The sequence below is a fragment of the Phacochoerus africanus genome, chromosome 10 (genome assembly GCF_016906955.1).
Source record: "Phacochoerus africanus isolate WHEZ1 chromosome 10, ROS_Pafr_v1, whole genome shotgun sequence".
NCBI lineage: Eukaryota > Metazoa > Chordata > Mammalia > Artiodactyla > Suidae > Phacochoerus > Phacochoerus africanus.
Window position 1 is genome coordinate 65,067,713 of NC_062553.1, and position 22,492 is coordinate 65,090,204.

Consider the following 22,492-nt stretch of genomic DNA (forward strand, 5'->3'; position numbering starts at 1 on the left):
GAACAGGTTAGAAAGCCCAGAATTAAACCTACGCACCTACAGTCAATTAATTTATGACAAAGGAGGCAAGAATATAGAATATGCAATGGAGAAAAGACAGTCTGTTCAATAAGTGGTGCTGGGAAGACTGGACAGCCACATGTAAAAGAAAGAAATTGGAACACTCTCTAACACCATACACAAAAATAAACTCAAAATGGATTAAAGACCTAGATATAAGACCAGATACCATAAAACTCTTAGAAGAAAACACAAGGCAAACACTCTCTGACATAAACCACAGCAGTATCTTCTCAGATCCACCTCCTAGAGAAATGACAATAAATAAACAAACGGGAACTAATTAAACTTAAAAATTTCTGCACAGCAAAGGAAACCCTAAACAAAATTAAAAGACAACTCACAGAATGGGAGAAAATATTTGCAAATGAAGCAACAGTCAAGGGATTGATCTCCAAAATATATAAACACCTCCTGCAGTTCAATATCAAAAAAAAAAAAAAAAACCAACCCCATCCAAAAATGGGCAGAAGAGCTAAACAGACATTTCTCCAGAGAGGACATACTGAAGGCCAAAAAAACACATGAAAAGATGTTCAACATCACTGATTATTAGATAAATGCAAATCAAAACTTCTATGAGGTACCACTTTACACCAGCCAGAATGGCCATCATCAAAAAGTCTATGAACAATAAATGATGGAAAGGGTGTGGAGAAAAGGGAACCCTCTTACACTGTTGGTGGGAACATCACCGGGGCAACCACTATGGCACTATGGAAAACAGTATGGAGATTCCTCAAAAAACTAAAAATAGAATTACCATATGAGCCAGCAGTCCCACTCCTGGGCATCTACCAGGAGAAAACCATAACTTGAGAAGATACATGTACTCCAATGTCCACTGCAGCACTATATACAATAGCCAAGACATGGAAGCAATCTAAATGCCCATCAACAGAGGAGTTGATAAAGAAGATGTGGTACATATATACAATGGAATAAAAAAGAATGAAACAATGGCACTTGCAATAATGGCATTTCCATGACAGACCTACAAATTATCATGCTAAGTGAAGACTGCCACATAGTGAGACACAAACATCATATGCTATCACTTATATGTGAAATCTAAAAAAAAACATACACATGAACTTATCTGCCAAAGGCAAAGAGACTCACAGACTTTGAAAAACTTATGGTCACCAAAGGGGACAGGTTGGAGGGGAGGGATAGACAGGAGGTTTGGGATGGAAATGTTCTAAAATGACATTGTGATGATGGGTGTACAACTCTAAATATAATAAAATTAATTGAATTAAAAAATTAAGAGGGTATCTTTTAAGTACACTTTCAACTTTTTCTAAGAAATTATGAATAAATCACTATTTCATACTTTGAAATTTTGTAAATTCATATACTACTTGAGCTAGTAAGAAAAAAGCTGTTATTAACTATCACTTTCAGTTTAGTCAGATTCTTTATGTTGTACTTTCTTAAAAAGACCAATTGCTAATTAGACATTATAGAAAGCAAAAAAAATAAAGAACAATTCCAGTAAAAAGAAAGAAACATGTTTGATATTGACCAAAGAAATTAAAAAAAATAGGTCATTTTTCCTTCTAAGCAGGATTTTTTTTTGAAATACACAAAGGTACATACAAACAAAATTAAAGTCTGACAACATTATTTCAGGTGACAAAAATCTATATTATAGACTATACAAGAAGAAAGGTAAAATAACCAAGTGAAATTATATTAAAGTGACATTTGTTTTTTATAAAAACTAGCTTAAGGAATTTCCTTGTGGTGCAGTGGGTTAAGGATGTGGCGTTGTCACTGCAGCAGCTGAGTTAGACCCCTGGCTCAGGAACATTCACCAAAAAAACAAAAACCCTAGCTGAAACACTGTGCTTTAATATACACTCTCTCCCATCTATATCAATAATAGGGTATAGCCATTTAGAACCTGAAGGCACATATACAATTCTGGTCAAGAAGTCTTCCCATTAGCTAACTCTTTTCCCATTTGAGCATCAAAAACATTCTCACTTATTTCAAAACTTCCTGACACAGCTGAAAAACTATGGGCTCTATGTTGGGACAGATCATCAGCCAATATTTAAGCGTTATCTCCTAGCTTACAGAATTATGAAGAAGAATTAAAGTATACTATGCACATATAAAGTGTTTTCTAGTCCATTAACTATTCTGGAAAAATTCCTTCCATAAGAAATAGCTATTCTATTTCTTAAACAGTGATATAAATAGCATGAGTTGATCTTTTCTTCCTGATATTGTCATCATTACAAACCTCAATCACTATTCAGTGACAATATAAGGAAGGTGGCCATACTTCAGGTTTGGATGATAAATGAGACAGTGATCCAAGATAAAAGGATGTATGGAGATATTAGTTAGATGGTTATTCTCTATGTTTCCACTATCATCCTGTGGATGTATGCATATTTATCGTTTGGTCTACAAACCCCACCACACTGATCTTTTTTAATGGTGAAAATTGTCTATTAGTAATCTTCGTAATTTCATAGCCTAATACAGTGTTTGACATTTAATGACTGTTAGATAAATGAGTAAATAATGCAATAGAAGAGTATGAATTTTTATCCACAAGAACTAGCCCCACTAGCTGTTTTTTTCCCAATTTATATATATTGGTGGGGGCACACCCACGACATATGGAGGTTCCCAGAATAGGGGTCGAATCAGAGCTATAGCTACTGGCCTACACCACAGCCACAGCAATGTCAGATACGACCCAAGTCTGCAACTTACACCATAGCTCACGGCAATGCCGGATCCTTAACCCACTGGGTGAGGCCAGGGATCGAACCTGCAACCTCATGGTTCCTAGTCGGATTTGTTTCCGCTGCTCCATGACAGGAATTCCTCCTAATTTATATTTTAATACACCTCAAGAATACATGCTACTGTCTCATCTGTATTCTGATAACCACCTGATTTATTAAGCCTTCACCTTTTACTTCTCCCTTTTTATATACATACATGCTGCCATCTTCAAAGCTGCTCAAAAATCAAGTGACTTGGAACTGAATTATATGTCAGTCAAATAAAGAGATTCTAGAAGAGTCGGTAGGCTTTTGAGGCTCTTTATAGACTTAAGTTTACTCTGTCTACTTCCCAAAGCTAAATAGGATTTACAGACACACAAGACACACAATGTGGTAGAATTACATTCATAGTTATTTTTAAGAGAAACACTTACCCATAGGTGGCATCTCTTTTTTGGAAATCTGGACACCTATCTCTTCACGTTCTTCCATATTTTGGCCCGAATTTCTCTGTAACTTGTCTTGGGCAATATGTGATATATTTATATTTTTATCTTTAGTGTGTTCCATATCAACTTGTTCTTCCACTACATTGGCCTTAAATTGTGTTCCCTGTCTTTGCTTTATAGTCCTTTTGTTTCCAGATGATTTTTTTCCATTCTCAGAATACATTTCATATTTTGCAGATTTACAATTATTTTCCATTTCATCTGTCGAAGCACAACTCCCACCCAGTATGTTTTGTTCAAAAGGCTGAGATTTCTCTACTGGGTGAGCTTTGCTAGAATGTTTGTCACTTGTCAAAGCTGTAGATGATACACTATCACATTTTTCCCTTGACTTCTTCCTCTGAAGTGCAGTGCTCTCAGCAGGGGATACAGTGCCATGTATCAGAGGCCCAGACTTTCTTGGTATAGTAATCCAAGATTGATTGGCGAAACTTTTATCCGATTCATCAATTATAAATTCATCTTCTAATAACTTCGTATTATTTGCAGGAGATAAATGAGGTGGAGCAGTTGCTATATGCCTAACAACAGAACTAAAACAGAATGCTATAATAAATAAGAGATCAACAAAGTAAAGCTTTTACTTTTGGTTTAAAGACCAGTTCACATGTCTCAATTTTTCCCCACCCTCTAAAATTCTTCCATCCCTTTAAATTTCTCCAATATCTGAGCACACTCATTTATAACACTAATGGAAGGGATCACAGAAATTTCAAGCTGGAAGGAAGCCTGGATGTCAACTAATCTAATGTTCCCCAACTCATTAGATACATTAAACAGATGAAACCCAGAGATGTGTAAATACAGCCCAGATAGACTGACAGTACAAAAATGCATGCCATTATTGTATAATATTATATTACATTATGTTTGTATAGGAGTTTCCCTGTGGCACAGTGGGTGAAGCGGCATCATTGCAGAGGCTTGGGTCAGTGCTATGGCACAGACAGGATCCCAGGCCTGGGAACTTCATATGCCATGGGCACAGCCTACACTCACACACACACTTATATATGTATTTATTTATATGAATATAAATATATGTATCTATATGAATAAATGCATTTACATAAATACAAATATTTATACATTTATATAAACATGTATAAATTCATTTATATAAATATTTACATATTTATATAAACATGTATTGTATTTAGGTAAACATTATGTCTTTATGTAAACATATATTTATATAGACATTTACATATATGTACATATATAAATAAATGTTTGTATAGATGTCTCTTGGAGCCTGAATTCCTTTACATCCGAAACAAGATTATTTCTGAGACACCAAGTCTAGTATTTTAAGAAAAAACCCACTGAAACATAGACGAAATTATATTATGTAAAAATTCATTCCAAGTTTGATAATTCACAATTTTCATGTTTTAATATTATAATCATAGTATAGAAATAAATGGATGTATCTAGAAAGGTAAGTGCACTGGGATTACACAGCATCTTTTCTAATTAGCTGGAAAAGCTTTCTAGAGAAGGAAGGAATCATTCAAAAGATGGTAATCTGATGAACTCCTTTCACATTTCCTTCCTTTTTATGACAACAGCCTTGAGCAAACCACATACTAGAGTAAAACATGCAAAATTAAACACTTAAACATTCAAATTCCAAAGCTAGCAAATGTACTCCTGGTTCTGCCCTTTTCACTTAGTAAGAATGTTTAACTATTTTTATACTCAACTGAAGAAAAGCTAGAATGGAAGAATTGGATTATCACGTTTAGTTCCTTTTCTCTTAAGATATTTAAAAAATTATGAAAGGAAAATGCCTTCTCTGCTTTTCTAATCTCAAACCCTGATAAATCTTATAATGTAAATATATATATATGCTAAGAAATATACTGTCTTCTAATACACTTACAAGTTTATATAACTGGAAAAGCTAATAAAAAATGAAGTCAATATAAATAGAAAACCACATAATACATAAATAGAAGACCATGTTTGGAGTTCCCGTTGTGGCTCAGTGGTTAACAAATCTGACTAGCATCCATGAGGAAGCAGGTTCGATCCCTGGCCTTGCTCAGTGGGTTGAGGATCTAGTGTTGCCGTAAGCTGTGGTGTAGGTCACAGACGAGGCTCAGTATCATGTGGCTGTGGCTGTGGCATAGGTCGGCAGCTACAGCTCTGACTGGACTCCTATCCTGGGAACCTCCATATGCCATGGGTGTGGTCCTAAAAAAAGCAAAAAAAAAAAAAACAAAACAAAAAAACAAAAAGAGACCATGTTTAAACAGAAATATTTTTCAACACTTAAAGAAATAGTCAATCTGTTACAAATACATTTAATTTGCTTTATTGCATATTATTTGTAATATCTATTAATTCCATATATTAAGGAAGTAATGCGGGTACTTAAAAATAAAGCCTTCCCAAACCAGCTTAACTAGAATTCTCTAAATCTACTCCTCTATTCTATTTCAAGAGTCTTCCATAATATATTCAAGCTAAAGATATCCTTAGGAAATATCCTTGACACTTACTTTAAATCAATTGTTTATATTCCTCCAAAATTCATAAATTGCCATGTGAGGTTATGGCAATAAGACAGCCATCTATGAACCAGGAAGGAGGCTTCACCAGACAATGTATCTCCTTGAGCCTTGATCTTGGACTCCCCAGTCCCAGCATGGTGAAAAGTAAGTTTCTGTTGTTATAACAGTCCAAATGGATTAAGATAACACTATTACAATTCAGAATAGAGAAAGATGACTTCTGGCTAGGTGGAAAAATCAAGAAAAACTGCTCTGTAGCATTTGAGGTAGATGGTGAAAGATGGATATGAATTTGGTCAAGAGGAAAGAGCAATAAAGACAGGAGTTCTTATCATGGCTCAGTGGTTAACAAACCCAACCAGCATCCACGAGGATGCAGGTTCAATCCCTGGCCGTGCTCAGTGGGTTAAGGATCCGGCATTGCTGTGAACTGTGGTATAGGCCACAGATGCAGCTCAGATCCCATGTTGCTGTGGTTGCAGTGTAGGCTGGCGGCTACAGCTCCAATTGGACCTCTAGCCTGGGAACTTCCATATGCCGTGGGTGCAGACCTAAAAAGAGTAAAAAAAAAAAAAAAGAAAGAAAGAAAGAAATAGCAATAAAGAAAATCAGAAGGAAGAGCATAAGCAAAAGCATAGAAGCAAGAAGGCATTAGGAATAGTGAGTAGTTACATCTGGCAATGGCACTTCAAACTTTACTTACTAGTTTATCCCCAAAACTTAAAATCATTAAAAAAATACTTTTTTGGACAGAGATATATATAATTAGCACATAAGTGTAACATATTTGTATCAGATAGTAGGGACAACATCCATACAAGAGGTAATAGATGCCGCACACTGTCTCGAGACATGTTTCTACAATATTTTCTTAGCCTCTTTGCTGAAAACTATCTTGTCCTTCTTTACTTTACCCCATCTTCCTGCTTGAAAAACAGTCACAGTGATGGTGAATGACTTAAGCTTAAACACAAAGACCTAAAGGCATACATTATTCATAGGGTCAGCTGAATGAGGACTTAATACAGTGGTCTAGGCACGCAGGACCTGTGCAGATTGCCAAGCCATTTCCACAGCATGATATGTCCTCTTAAGAATAAAACAGGAGCCTCATAGCCCCAAGGGATTTATGAGGGTTAGAGGGATATGCATTAGCAAAGAAGAACGGAGGTGCAAACCTAGGCACACCTTCTGCAGAAGCACAATGGTGATTCTCTAGATGCTATGCATAGATAGCCGACACCAAGCTTCCTCGTATGCTAATGATTATTAAATGCCTAAAGGTCAGAGTAAAAGCTTAATTGGCAACCAGTGAAGTGACTTTTAAAATAACTTTAAAAAACCTATATCCTGCACCTACAACCCCCTTCTCACTTGACATAATCCTAAAAAACACAATAAAAGCAGTGTGGTTTCTTAAGGTGGGGCTCTTGGTCCCTGAGACCTTGAGTCCCCCGGTTCCCACCTTTACTTTAAGATAAATGTCTCTGTGTCTTGTTTTATGTTAACTTTTTTCCTGAAGTCTCACAGCACCCGTTCTTCAGCCCCATCCTGCTGAGCTGGTCTCGGCAACACAGGAGTTCCTGCCACGGCTCAGTGGTTAACCAACCCGACCAGTGGGTTCAATGAGGACGTGGGTTCAACCCCTGGCCTCAGTGAGTTAAGGATCTGGCATTGCCATGAGCTGTGGTGTAGGTCACAGACATGGCTTGGATCCCTCGTTGCCGTGGCTGTGGTGTAGGCTGGCAGCTGTAGCTCCTATTCGACCCCTAGCCTGGGAACCTCCACATGCCGTGGGTAAGGCCCTAAACAGACAAAAAAAAAAAAAAAAAAAGATGCCACACACATGTGCACACACACAGAAAGAAGGGTGGGCCAGAAAGGAACCAACTCTAAAAAGAGGAATGTCATTCATTCAATATGTTTTTATAAAACCTTCCTAATATATTCCCTAACATTCTGATATTACAGAAAATACAAAGGAATCTAAACTCCTAGAAAGCACTTCTATACTTAATCTACTAAGAAAAACATATATAAAAATACCTAAATTACAATACAAAGTAAGAAACTATTTTAAAATACACTGGAGTGGGACTTGGAAAAAAATTAGAAGCCTAGCAAGGACCTTAGAAGAAAATACAGACTGGCACACGACAGAAGCCAGGCAACTGCCAATATGTACCACCAGGCTGGCAGAAAGAGCTCACCAGTGTGTGAATACTGCTGACAGATCTGAAGTTTATTCTGTTGTCCAGTAGTTCTCAACCCTTGCTGCCATTAATCCTAGTTAACCCTAATGTGCTGCCAGAATTAAGAATCACTATATGGACACCACAGAACTAGGAAAGATTTTTAAGTAGGCAAGAACAGATTAAAACTTACTTTAGGACTACCCTTTTTCTGACACAATCAAAAGATACAGAAGAAATATTTAAAACCCTTAACAGTGAAATAAAAGCACCCTGACATAATTCTATTTCTAAACAATGTCTTTATTCTTTGATATCATACATTCTAGAAAGAAAGTACAGATGAGCAAAAGCAATGAAAGTTGAGTAAACCTGTTTTCTTTCACATCTAATTTAATATCCGTTAAATGATGGCTTTGGGATTAATTTATTGGTAAAAAACTACTCTCTCCTTATTGGTGAGGCATAATTTCAATTAAAAATTGTGTCAATCAGGGAGTTCCCGTCGTGGATCAGTGGTTAATGAATCCGACTAGGGACCATGAGGTTGAGGTTCAATCCCTGGTCTTGCTCAGTGAGTTAAGGATCCGGCTAGCATTGCCCTGAACTGTGGTATAGATCGCAGACACAGCTCAGATTCCACATTGCTGTGGCTGTGGCGTAGGCTGGCGGCTACAGCTACGATTAGACCCCCAGCCTGGGAACTTCCACATGCCATGGGTGTGGCCTTAGAAAAGACCAAAAAAAAAATTTGCGTCAATTAAAATTAACTTGTAGTTAAGTAGCATCAAGAATCCTTAGGTAACTGTTCACAAAATGTGAAAGAAAAATGTGGACAATTTCTTCAAAACTCACCTGGATTCGTTTTTTCTTTTTACAGTTTCTAAAAACAATGTTGAAAAACTCTTTCTAGTCTGTGGTTGATCTTCATATTCTGAACCTTGTATTCTTTTTTCAGATGTTCCTGACTGTTTCTTCTCTTGTGGTCCTTCTGATACTTTATCCCCTATTTCTGAAGTATTATTCACTATTTCTACTTTCTTTAAAACATCTTTATCTCCAAAGTTTAACCTAAAAGGTTAAAAGGAAGACAAGCTGAATGTTCCACCATCTGTTGACTTATGAGTTTTCCTAAACTCCCTTATAGTGACAAATACAACCACTTACAAAATTTTCCTATGGGCCTTTATTTAAAACCTATAAATGCTGATGTGTTTCTCCTACAAAAATACAAAAGGTAAATTGTTCAGAAAAATTAAATTTTGTACTTGAAGACAGAATAAAGGAGAAAAACAATGGCTAAATCTTGTAACAAGGACATGCGTAACTTAGAGCACTAGTTCTCAAACATTTAATATGAATTTGACTCATCTAAAGAATCTTATTAAAATGTAGATTCTGATTCAGTAGGTGCAGCACAGGGTCTGAGATTCTCTATTTCTACAGGCTTCCAAACAATGCCATTGCTCTCGATCCTGAGCTGCAGATAACACTTGGAATAGTAACATTTTTTATCTACTTAATTCCTTGGCTCCAAGAATCACACAAGACCCTGGATGGATATTACACTCTTTGCAGAGGGCCCAGTAGCAAAGGACAATGAACATTCTATTTTGCTTCTTAAAGGCCATACTTATTCTTTGCAACCCAGAAATGACCTTATATACACCTACCCTTGTAATTAGAAATAACATAGATGAAATATAAATCATTTCTCTTAAGGAGTCACAGAAAACTATCAGGAAAATAAATAAATAAAATAGGAGTTCCCGCTGTCTGCACAACAGGATTAGTGGCATCTCAGGAGTGCTGGAATGCAGGTTTGATCCCCGGCCTGGCACAGTGGGTTAAGGATCCAGTGTTGCCGCAGCTGTGGTGTAGGTCACAACTGCGGCCAAGATCTGACCCCTGGCATTGGAAACTCCATATGCCACAGGATGGTCAAAAAAGAAAAAAATATGCTTTTCCATAGACTACAGAAAAGTTTACCCTCAAACTTCTCTGAAGTACACTTTAAGGCCTCCCATATTAAATATAAATTGAATATATACTGAATATATGTTACATTTTTCTCATAACATTAATATTCCTCAATACTCACTATAAAACAAACACTAAATTACCAACTTTTTAATGTAAAATTTTTTATAAGTAGAATTAATATTTTTTAAATAAATATTCACCTTTTTTTGGTTTTACGAGAACTCTCTGTACTTGAAGACATGGTATTTACTGAATTTTCAGATGTGTAGGTCTCTCTCTTTTGGGCCACAGATGGAACAGCCTTTTGCAATAAAGATGCTTTTGCATCCAGGTCAGAAGGTGATCCAATAGATAAGTAAAATTCTTCATCAGCTTCCTTGTGATGATCTTTTAGCTTTTTACCTGACATTTTTCTCAAGTCAGATGTGTGTTCTGAATGAATCTCAGTTGCCAAAATTTTGTGATGAACCTCATGGGCCTGAACTAGAAAAAAATTATATGAAAATATCAAAAACTTTTAAGTAATAATATTAGAATCAAACATGCTTTTTGAAATTCAGCAACAATTTAAATAGAAAGTTTCCAGAAGACTCACAGGTCATTACGTTTATAATCAAAGATCTATGGTTAAAATATGTAAGTACTTTAAAAGTTCTAATTTATGTAATTAATAAAATGAAAGGTGTGTGTGGTCCATGCTCTACCATTCTGAAATAACTAAAATCCTCAAACATAGAAAATAACACAATTTTATTGATGTAGTAAATTTATTGAAGATTTGAACATAGTCAAACTCATAGAAGGAGAGATTAGAATAGTGGTTGCCAGGGGCCAGGAGGAGGGAGAAATGGGGAGTTGCTAATTAATAGGTGTAAAGTTTCAGTTACACAAGACAAATAAGCTTTAGAGATCTACTGTAGAGCATTGTGCCTACAGGTAACAACATTCTACTGACACTTCAAAAGTCTGCTGAGAGGGTAGATCTCATGTAAAATGTCCTTAACACAATAACATAGAAAACTTTTTAAAAATATCTGAATAAATCTATACACAGAAAAAATAATGAACTAATCCTAGAGAAGTAATGAGATTCAAACTTTAGGTTAAGAGTTGGGCAATTACGGCAGCCAGACAAGCACAGTTTGATACATATACATAGATATATACAGAGAGAAAATATATATATTTATACACATAAGAGAAAATACATATATATTTCTTTAAATCTCTATCAAGAAGAATATATATTCTCTTTATGTACCTTCATACATCAAGGAAAATGTAGATGGCTGGGTAGTACTCATACTGATTCATACTTTTAAAAAGCAAAGATTAAAAATTTAAGGAGTTCCCACCGTGGTGCAGTGGAAACGAATCCGACTAGGAACCATAAGGTTGCAGGTTTGACCCCTGACCTTGCTCAGGGGGTTAAGGATCCGGAGCTGCTGTGAGCTGTGGTGTAGGTCACAGATGCATCCTGGATCCTGCGCTACTGTGGCTGTGGCTGTGGCTGTGGCTGTGGCGTGGACAGGCAGCTCTAGCTCCGATTCGACCCCTAGCCTGGGAACCTCTATATGCTGTGGGTGCAGCCCTAAAAAAAGCAAAAAAAAAAAAATTAAAATACAGCCAAAAACAGGACTTGGGTTCTGGAACAAATGGCACAGGCTCACTTTTTCTTGCTTTTTCCTTTACATACAGCTAAAACAAACAACTAACTCTGAGAGCTGAGAGGAAGAAAGTATATTTGCTAGGAATCTCAAGCCTTCAGCAGCAACAGTGTGATATATCTCCTGCAGCATCACAAGATGAAACAAACCAAAACACCAGCTAGGACTCTGTCATTGGAAACAACATCCACGAAAATAGACAAGTACCTACACATTAAACCAAAACCAACTATAAAAAGACTGAAATACAATGAAGGATATCTTAATAATCAAAATGTTAAGAAACAATCAAAAGGACTCACTATACCAAAAAAACAGAAAAAACACAGCCTGAACAAGAAAATGTGAGCAACAGATGCAAAAGGACAAAATGAATCAGATGTCGGGATTATTTGACAAGAATTTACATAAAGCAGGAGTTCCCATCGTTGGCACAGTGGTTAACGAATCCGACTAGGAACCATGAGGTTGCTGTTCGATCCCTGGCCTCTCCCAGTGGGTTAAGGAGCCGGCGTTGCCGAGAGCTATGGTGTAGGTCGCAGACAAGGCTCGGAACCCACGTTGCTGTGGCTCTGGCACAGGCTGGTTGGCTACAGCTCCAATTGGACCCCTAGCCAGGGAACCTCCATATGCCGTGGGTGCCTCCCTAGAAAAGACAAAAAAAAAAAAAAATTTACATAAAGCAACCACCATAAAAATGTCAACATTCAATTATAAACTCTCTTGAAACAAATGAAAAGATAGAAACTCTAAAACAAATACGAGATAAAAAAGAGAATAAGCTTTTTGGATTTTAGCCATTCCTATAGTTGTGCAGTAGTATTGTTTTACTTTAAAATTCCCTAATGACAATAATAATGAGCAAATCAAAATCACAATGAGATGCTACTTCACACCCATTAAGAGGGGAAGGAAGGAAAGAAGTTAACAAGTACTTGTGCACTGCTGGTGGGAACACAGAATGGTGCAGCCACTACAGAAAACAGTTTGCTTCCTCAAGAATTAAAAATACAATTACCATGTGATCCAATAATTCTTTTTTTGCATATATATTCAAAATAGATTGAAAGCAGGAACTTCAAGAGGTATTTATAAATCCATGTTCCTGGCAGTATTATTCACAAAAGATGAAAGGTAGAAACCACCTAAATGTCCATCAATGGATACATAGACAAAACAAAGTGTGATATACATACAGCAAGATATTGTTCGGCTTTAAAAAGGAAGGAAATCTTGACACATGCTACAATATGGCTGAAACCTGAGGACATTATGCTATGGAAATAAGCCAGTTACAAAAAGATAAAAACTGCACAATTCCATTCATATAAGGTATGCAGAACAGTCATATTCAGAGACAGGAAGTAGAATGATAGTTATCAGAGGCTGGGGGTAGGGGTCGAGGGATTGCTTAATGACCTCAATTTTGCAAGATAAAAAGTATTGTGGATGGGTGGTGGTGATAGTTGGACAACAATGTGAAATCTTGTTAATGCCAAAGAACTGTACACTTAAAAATGTTTAAAACTGGGAGTTCCCATTGTGGTGCAGTGGAAACAAATTTGACTACTATCCATGAGGACGCAGGTTCCATCTCTGGACTTGCTCAGTGGGTTAAGGACCCTGCGTGGCTGTGGCTGTGGTGTAGGCTGCTGGCGCAGCTCCAATTAGACCCCTAGCCTGGGAACTTCCACACTCTGAGGACCTGGCCAAAAATAAAATAGTCTAAAAAAATAAAAGCACAGAATAAACAAAGCTTTTTTTAAAAAATGTTTAAAATGGGAATTCCCGTTGTGGCGCAGCAGAAACAAATCCAACTAGGAATGATGAGGTCCAGGGTTTGGATCCGTGGCCTCACTCAGTGGGTTAAGGATCCAGCGTTGCCGTGAGCTGCGGTGTAGGTTGCAGACGCGCCTCGGATCTGGCATTGCTATGGCTCTGGCATAGGCCAGCAGCTACAGCTCCTATTAGATCCCCAGCATGGGAACCTCCATATGCTGTGAGTGTGGCCCTAAAAGGACAAAAGACCAAAAAAAAAAAAACTTTAAAATGGTAAGTTTAATATTCTACTGTAATTTTTTTTAATTATTTTTTCAAAAGGAATGAAGAGCGAAAACAGTAATGACTGAAACAAAAATAGTCTTAGATAAAAGATACCAAAATACATAGCAGAATTAACATACATGATAACAGGAATAAAATATATGACAATAGTATGTCAGTTGGGAATTAGAGAGTTGTTCTAGTCACTGTGTCTGAATAAAAAAAACTCCGTAATTTGGCTGCATAAAACAACCACGTACTATGTTCACAGATTCTGTGGGGCTGAAATTTGGCAGAGCACAGCGGCTGACAGCTTTTCTCTGCTCCAGGAAGTCCAGGGCCTGGAAAGATTTCAGAGTGCTGCTCACTCACATGTCAGACATCTGAGGCTGGCTGCCAGCTGAAGGAATATTACTGTCTATGTATCTGCAAGTGGGCTAGTGGGGCCTCCTCACAGTATGATATTTGGGTTATAAGGCAGAATATACTAAGAGAGAAACATGAGAAAGAGACGGAGCCAAACCAAGTGTTATGTTCCAACACTGAAAGTCACAGATATACCACATTCTATGATATATGATACATGATATAATATGTACAAACAACCTCACTCACCTAAGGGGGTAGGGGAAAAAGATGCTATATAAGGTTAGAAATGAGTGGAATTCATAAAACTGAAAGCTAAGAATTCGTACATAAGATTATCATATGAAGTGCAGTCAGAGAAAGACAAATATTATATCACATATGTGAAATCTACAAAAGAGTACAAATGAACTTATTTACAAAACAGAAACAGACTCACAGATATAGAAAACAAACCTAGGGTAAGCAAAGGGCAAGGTAGGGGAGGGATAAATTAGGAGTATGAGATTAACTGGACACTCTACCATACATAAAAAAGACCAACGACAAGGATTTACTGTATAGCACAGGGATTACACTCATTATCTTGTAATAACCTATAATGGAAAATAATCAGAAAAAAGGATATATATATATACATATATCTGAATTACTTTGCTGCACACCTGAACCTAACACAGCATTATAATCAACTATGCTTCATTAAAAAAGAAAGATATTGTGCATAAGCCCTGTACTCTAGTTGATATATTGTTATATATATGTATATAGGAATTTTTTTGGGGGAGTGAAAAGAAAGAAGAGTTTATTGAACATGGCGAGGTGGAAAGAAAGTACAGTTTATTGAGATAAAAGACACTGCAAGCACAGGGGGATGACTTCCTGATAATCAGGGAGAGCCAACTGTATATAGGAATTTTTTAAAGTTAAGTAAATGGATGGTGAATGGTGAGGGCCAAGTTTGTCACTTGTAGAGTGGAAGTTTACAGATAAGCAAGGGAAAGAGGCTAGAATAACCCATGTGGAAATGGATTAGCACTGAAGACATCAATATGAATTCATAAAAAATAAATAAATAAATAAATAAATAAAGGAGTTCCCGTCGTGGCGCAGTGGTTAACGAATCTGACTAGGAACCATGAGGTTGCGGGTTCGGTCCCTGCCCTTGCTCAGTGGGTTAACGATCCGGCATTGCCGTGAGCTGTGGTGTAGGTTGCAGACGCGGCTTGGATCCCACGTTGCTGTGGCTCTGGCGTAGGCCGGTGGCTGCGGCTCCGATTAGACCCCTAGCCTGGGAACCTCATATGCCGTGGGAGCGGCCCAAGAAATAGCAACAACAACAACAACAACAACAACAAAAAGACAAAAAAAAATATATATGAATTCATGTCTAACTTAATACAGAAAAAACTACACAGAAAAATACTGAAACATACGAATACATACACCAATTAGTATACACACATATACTTCCTTGCTCTGTCAGTCAAGCTCTTGAAGCAGTAACACCCTGGGAATGACAGTATACCTGGTACCCAGATATGGGTTCCTGACACCATTCTTCAGTAAAAGAAACTATTAATTAGTTCCTTGGAGAAATGGCTGATTCTAGGACAGGGATAGGATACACATAAGGTAAGCCTGGAGCACCCCATAGTTCCAAACAGTAGGAAGTGTTCAAAAACAACAGTAACAACAAAAATGGGGTTTGTCAAAAGGGCATAGGAGCCAATGAAAGAGCTCCTAATGGCCAAAGCTGGAAGAATTTGAGTAACAAAATAAATAAAATACTACTGGATTATAAATCAAAGTATAAAATAATGTTTCTACCTCAAAAACTAAAAAAGAGCAAAGTAAACCCAAACCAAGGACAAGAATAGAAAAAAATAAGAGCAGAAATCAATGAAACTGAAAACAGGAAGAAAATACAGAAAATTACTGAAATACGCTAGTTCATTTAAATGAAAATGATAAACCTCTAATAAACTGACAAAGAGAAAAAGACAAGACAAATCACCAATATCCAGAATAAATGGTATATAACAAGAGACCCTATAGCTACTAGAAGGATAATATGGTAATACTATGGTAATACTAAGTCTCATAAACTCAACAACTTAGAAGAAATGGACCAATTCTTCAAAAACCATAAACTATCGAAATTGTGGCAAGATAAAATAAATAACCTAAATAGTCCAGTAACTATTAAAGAAGTGAATTTGTAACTCAAAAGCTCTTGAAAAAGAAATTCACAGACCAGACGATATCACCGGAGAACATTATACCAAAAATGTAAAGTAAAACAAATTTTATACAATCCCTTCCACCAATTAGAAGGGGGGATAATTTCCAACTCATTTTATAAGGTTGGTAAGCATTATCTTGATAGCAAAATCATACAAATAACAGCATGAAAAAGAAAACCACAGATCACCATCTCTCAGTAATCTTAGATGCAAAAAATTCTCAAGAAAATCACATCCAACAATGTATAAAAAGTATTAATATTCCATAATTGGCATTTATGGTCAACAAAAGAATACATGTTTTTCAAGTACCCATGAAACATTCATAAAGACAGACAATATCCTGGATCATAAAATAAATCTTCAAAACTTTAAAAGAACTGAAATCACATAGTGTACATTATGCCATAAAGAAATCAGGATTAGAAATCAGTAAAGGAAAGACAACAGGAAAAATCCTAAACACTTGGATTAACACACTCCTAATGGGATAAATGGGATAAAAAGAAAGTCTCAAAGGATCTTTTTTTTTTTTTCGGTTGCGACCGTGGAAGTTCCTGGGGTCAGGGATTGAACCCAAGCCACAGCAGTGACAACATCAAGTCCTTAACCATAAGGCCACCAAGGAACTCCTCAAAGGATCTTTAGAAATGACACAGAAATAAAAAATGAACAGAACACACAACATCTCAAAATCTGTGGGATGAAGCTACAGGAATGCTAAGGGAAATCTATACTGAAGTGTATATACACTTAGCATAATGTTTCTAAGGTTCTTCCATGCTGCAGCATATATCAGAACTTCATTCCTCTTTATGGCTGAACAATACTCTACTCTCTATATATGCCACATGTTGTTTGTCCATTCACTTATTAATGGGACACTTTTGGGTATTGTGAATAATACTGAAATTGAACACTGGAGTACAAGTATCTGAGTCCCTGTTTTCAATTCTTCTAAATATAAACCTAAAAGCAGAAATGCTACTTAATTTTTTGAAGAACCACCAAACTGTTTTCCACTGTAGCTGCTCCATTTTACATCCCTACCAGCAATACACAAGGAGTTCTATAAAATTCCACAAACTCATTAACATTTATTTTATTAAATCTTTTAAAATATTTTTTTAGGAGTTCCTGTCATGGCTCAGTGGTTAACAAATCCGACTAGGAACCATGAAGTTGCGGGTCCAATCCCTGGCCTTGCTCAGTGGGTTAAGGATCCAGAGTTGCTGTGAGCTGTGGTGTAGGTCACAGACACGGTTCAGATCTGGCATTGCTGTGGCTGACGTAGGCTGGCGGTTACAACTCCGATTAGACCCCTAGCCTGGGACCCTCCATATGCCGTGGGAGCGGCCCCAGAAGAGGCAGAGACAAAATAAAAAATAAAAAATATTTTTAACAAGAATGATATGCACGCTAATATATATAAAATGGTATCTCATTAGGGTTTTGATTTGCATCTCTCTAATGACTACTAATGCTGAACAACTTTTCACAGAGTTATTACTGGCTTGCCACTCTGGAGGTCAAAACACTGAGGTGTCAAGGTTTGCAGCAAAGAGGGTTTATTCGAAAGGCAGCCAAGCAAGATGGCCGGGCATGGGGAATAGTTTGAAAGGTGACAAAAAAGTTGCAATAAATGTCATTCTGCACAAGCCTCTGCAGGATCAAAAGGTCACCAAGTGGACCTTCAAGCATGCCCGGTTTAAGTGTTGGTAGTCCTATCCAGTCTTAACCAGCTTAGCTCAAGCTAGATGCAGCTGATTCCAAGTTCCCAAAAAACAACTCAAGCAAACATCTTCTTGTTCAGCCTATGTGCTGCTTGGAAGACTTGCAAGTCTTAAAGCAACTGTAATTAGTGAAGGCAGGTAAAACAGATGGCAGGTAAAACCCATGGCTTCACATTCTTTGGCCAAACAGAGTCTGTTAAAGTCCATTACAGCCCTTTGCCGCCGTTTTAATTGGGCAGTTTATTTTTGTTGTTGAGTTGCAAGAATTCTTTTTATATTTTAAATAGAAATCCCTTGTTAGATACACTATATGCAAACATTTTTCCCCATTGTGGGTTATCCTTTCATGCTATGGATAGTGCCCTTCATACACTTACGAAGGACATAAACACTTAAGACATATGTTCTTACATAGAAAATCTAAATAACACAAAAATATCAATTTTTACAAAATTACTACACAAATTAGGTACAATTTTAGTTACAAACATAACAAAATTTTATTGGAAACTGGATAAAACTAGAAGTTCATAGGAAGAAAAAAGGTCTGAGAATGGCAGAATGGTGAATATAAAGACCTTTATATCAGCATATACTACAAAACTACCATTAGTAAAACTGTATTGTGTTGACATTAGGAAAAAACATATACTGAATGATATGTGAGATTTAACACATGATAAAAGTAGCACATTTATAAGAATATGGATTATTTAATTAATAAATGGATCTAGCACAACTGACCATCTGGAAGAAAATAACATTATGTCACATTATATACCAAAACACATTCCAAATGGATTAAACCTTTAAATTTAAAAAAAGATGTTAAAATGAAAATTAAGAAGACATTACTCAGAGTTCCCGTTGTGGCGCAGCAGAAACGAATTTGACTAGGAACCATGAGGAGGCAGGTTCAATCACTGGCCTCGCTCAGTGGGTTAAGGCTCTGGCACTGTCATGAGCTGTGGTGTAGGTTGAAGACACAGCTCGGATCCTGCGTTGCTGTGGCTGTGGTGTAGGCCGGCGGCTATAACTCCTATTAGACCCCTAGCCTGGGAACCTCCATATGCCGCCAAGTGCGGCCCTGAAACGAAAAAAAAGATATTACTAATACCATTAGGATAAAACAACCTTTTAACCAAAACAAGAAATTCAAAAGCTATAAATGAAAAAACTCACATATTTGACAATTAAAATAAAATTTTACTCATCCTATAAGACACTATAACTAAAATCTATAATAATTAAGGGATCATGTGGAAAAATATCTGTCACAAAAATTACAAGTAGTTACAGATAGTCAATTTAAAGATCTCTCACAAACTAGAAAAAAAAAATGTGCAAAGAATATGAACAGACAGCTCAGATAAAAGGAAATTCAGGAGTTCCCATCATGGCTCAGTGGTTAATGAACCCAACTAGTATCCTTAGGGACACAGGTTCAATCCCTGGCCTTGCTCAGTGGGTTAAGGATCTGGCATTCCCATGAGCTGTGGTGTATGTAGGTCGCAGACATGGCTCGCATCTGGCATGGCTGTGGCACAGGCTGGCAGCTGCAGCTCCAATTTGAACCCTAGCCTGAACCTCGATATGCCGAGGGTGCGACCCTAAAAACACACACACAAAAAAAAAACAAACAAAAAAAGGACATTCAAATAGCCAGTAAGTTTATAAAAAGGTATTCAAGTTCAGCGATAATCACAGAAACACTGAAGTAACAATGAGATCAGTTAATACTGATCAAACTAGCAAAAAAGTATAATAGTAAATAATCTATTAGGTAAAAGGTTTTTTTACATTGCTGATATAAAAGGAAACTTCAAAAGCCTCTTCTGAAAGCATTTGCAGGCACACATATTTCCGTGTGTTTTCATTCAGGAGTACCAACGAAGATGGGAAAGATGCAAAGGCCACCTCAACATGGTATGGGGAATAATGATTAACCATTTTTTTCTTTTAAATCTTTGACTCTTATTTCAAATGAAAGACTTTGCTAATTTGAAAAATACAAAAACTTAAAAATAGCAGCACACATAACTGACTAAAAGAAATGGAACAAAAGGAGAAGAAAGAAAAATAACACTGACCACATATATGTAAATATCAAATCATTATGTTGTACTTCTGAAACTAATATAAGATTACGTTAATTATAACTCCGTTTAAAAAGTTCCCGTTGTGGCACAATGGTTAATGAATCCAACTAGGAACCATGAGGTTGCAGGTCCGATCCCTGCCCTTGCTCAGTGGGTTAACGACCCAGCGCTGCCGTGAGCTGTGGTGTGGGTTGCAGATGTGGCTCGGATCCCACATTGCTGTGGCTCTGGTGTAGGCCGGTGGCTATAGCTCCGATTTGACCCCTAGCCTGGGAACCTCCATATGCCGAAATAGCAAAAAAGACAAAAAAATAAAAAATAAAAAAAAAAGAAGAAAGTGTTCAAAAAGTCCACAGAGAGGTCCACATGGGAGGGAACTGAGGCTTCCTGCCAGCAACCAGCCCCAGATAAGTGAGTCATTTTGGAACTCTATCCTTAAGCCCCAGTCAAGCCTTCAGAAGACTGCAACCCTGGCCAACATCCTGACTACCACCCCAAGAGAGATTACAAGCCAGAACCATCTAAATAAGCTGCTTCTGAATTCCTGATCCACAGAAACTACGTGAGATAATATTCACTGTTGTTTTCTTTTGAAAGGAAGGAAGGATGGCAGGCAGGTAGGCAGGCAAGGGAGGGGAGGGGAGGCGGAGGGAGGAAAAAGAAAAATCTATTTGAAAACTCTTAAAGCTATGGTCCCTATAACAATTCTTAATGTCTCTTACCACATCCTCGGAGGCAACATTCCTACCAGTAAAACAAAGAAACAGGTAATAACTAGGAGTTCCCATCATGGCGCAGAGGAAATGAATCTGACTAGGAACCATGAGGTTGCAGGTTCGATCCCTGGCCTCGTTCAGTGGGTTAAGGAAATGGTGTTGCCATGAGCTATGGTATAAGTTGCACATGTGGCTTGGAACCTGTATGGCTGCGGTGTGGCTGTGTCTGTGGTGTAGGCCAACAGCTACAGGTCCGATTTGACTCCTAGCCTGGGAACCTCCATATACTGCAGGTGCAGCCCTAAAAAGCAAAAAAAAAAGGTAATAATCAGACAAAAGTTATTATTCATGTTAAAAACAAAAACACTGATCATGGACTTGAGAGGGAATCAAAGACAACTTAATCTATTTCACAATTCTGCCTAGGCTGACCGTGACCTTGTCACTCAAGCCAACAATATGTGCTACCTTCACCATCTGTAACTTTTTAATATACTTAGGCAAAGAGTTCCCATTGTGGTTCAGTGGGTTAAGAGCCCAACTAGTATCTATGAGGATGCGGGTTCAATCCCTGGCCTCACTCAGTAGGTTAATGATTCAGCATTGCTACAAGCTGCAGCATAGGTCACAGAAGTGGCTCGGATCCCACATCGCTATGGCTGTGGTGCAGGACAAGAGCTGCAGCTCCGATTTGACCCCTAGCCCAGGAACTTTCATATGCTGCAGGTACAGACCTAAAAAAACAAATATATAGGAGTTTCCGTTGTGCACAGTGGTTAACGAATCCGACTAGGAACCATGAGGTTCCGGGTTCAATCCCTGGCCTTGCTCAGTGGGTTAAGGACCTGGCGTTGCCATGAGCTGTGGTGTGGGTTGCAGACGCGGCTCGGATCCTGTGTTGCTGTGGCTCTGGCGTAGGCCAGTGGCTACAGCTCCAATTAGACCCCTAGCCTGGAAACCTCCATATGCCGTGGGAGCGGCCCTAGAAAAGGCAAAAAGACAAAAAAATAAATAATAATAATATATATATATGCAAACATAACCTATGGGGATGCTACCAACCTGATGTGTTGACAGCTTCACCTGGTTCTACAATTAACTGCATAGAGGCTTGTTTCTTCTTTGAAGAAACTGGATCTGATTCTGGATGTGCTTCCTGGCACTGAATCTGAAAGAGATACAATATGATCTACTGTATTAAATTATCAATTCTGATTAAACACATTTGTTTTTAAATTGAAAAAAAAAACACAAGTATTTAAAAACAATAAACCAGTTGGTAAAGTTGCATATTTAAATAACTACTTGGAAAATCATTTCACATTATCTAGTAAAGTTGAAATTTCATATAACCTAACATAGAAACAATGTTGCTCTGAACAGTTTTTTTTTTTGTCTTTTGTCTTTTTTGTTGTTGTTGTTGTTGTTGCTATTTCTTGGGCCGCTCCCGCGGCATATGGAGGTTCCCAGGCTAGGGGTCTAATCCGAGCTATAGCCACCGGCCTACACCAGAGCCACAGCAACGCGGGATCCGAGCCGTGTCTGCAACCTACACCACAGCTCACGGCAACGCCGGATCGTTAACCCACTGAGCAAGGGCAGGGAC

At 37.6% G+C, this 22,492-nt stretch overlaps 1 protein-coding gene across 3 annotated transcripts in view; it reads right to left on the minus strand.

Annotated features, from left to right (window-relative positions):
* CENPC (centromere protein C) overlaps positions 1–22,492 on the minus strand; it is a 76,303-nt gene that overhangs the window by 40,470 nt on the left and 13,341 nt on the right. For 2 of the 3 annotated variants that reach the window (XM_047798375.1, XM_047798374.1), the window contains exons 5-8: positions 21,949–22,054; positions 10,217–10,499; positions 8,889–9,104; positions 3,248–3,855 (exon numbers count right to left, since the gene is read on the minus strand). In XM_047798375.1, coding sequence (XP_047654331.1) covers positions 3,248–3,855; positions 8,889–9,104; positions 10,217–10,499; positions 21,949–22,054 — 1,213 coding nt within the window. The remainder of the gene's footprint in view (positions 1–3,247; positions 3,856–8,888; positions 9,105–10,216; positions 10,500–21,948; positions 22,055–22,492) is intronic. The other variant, XM_047798376.1, reaches the window with a different exon arrangement.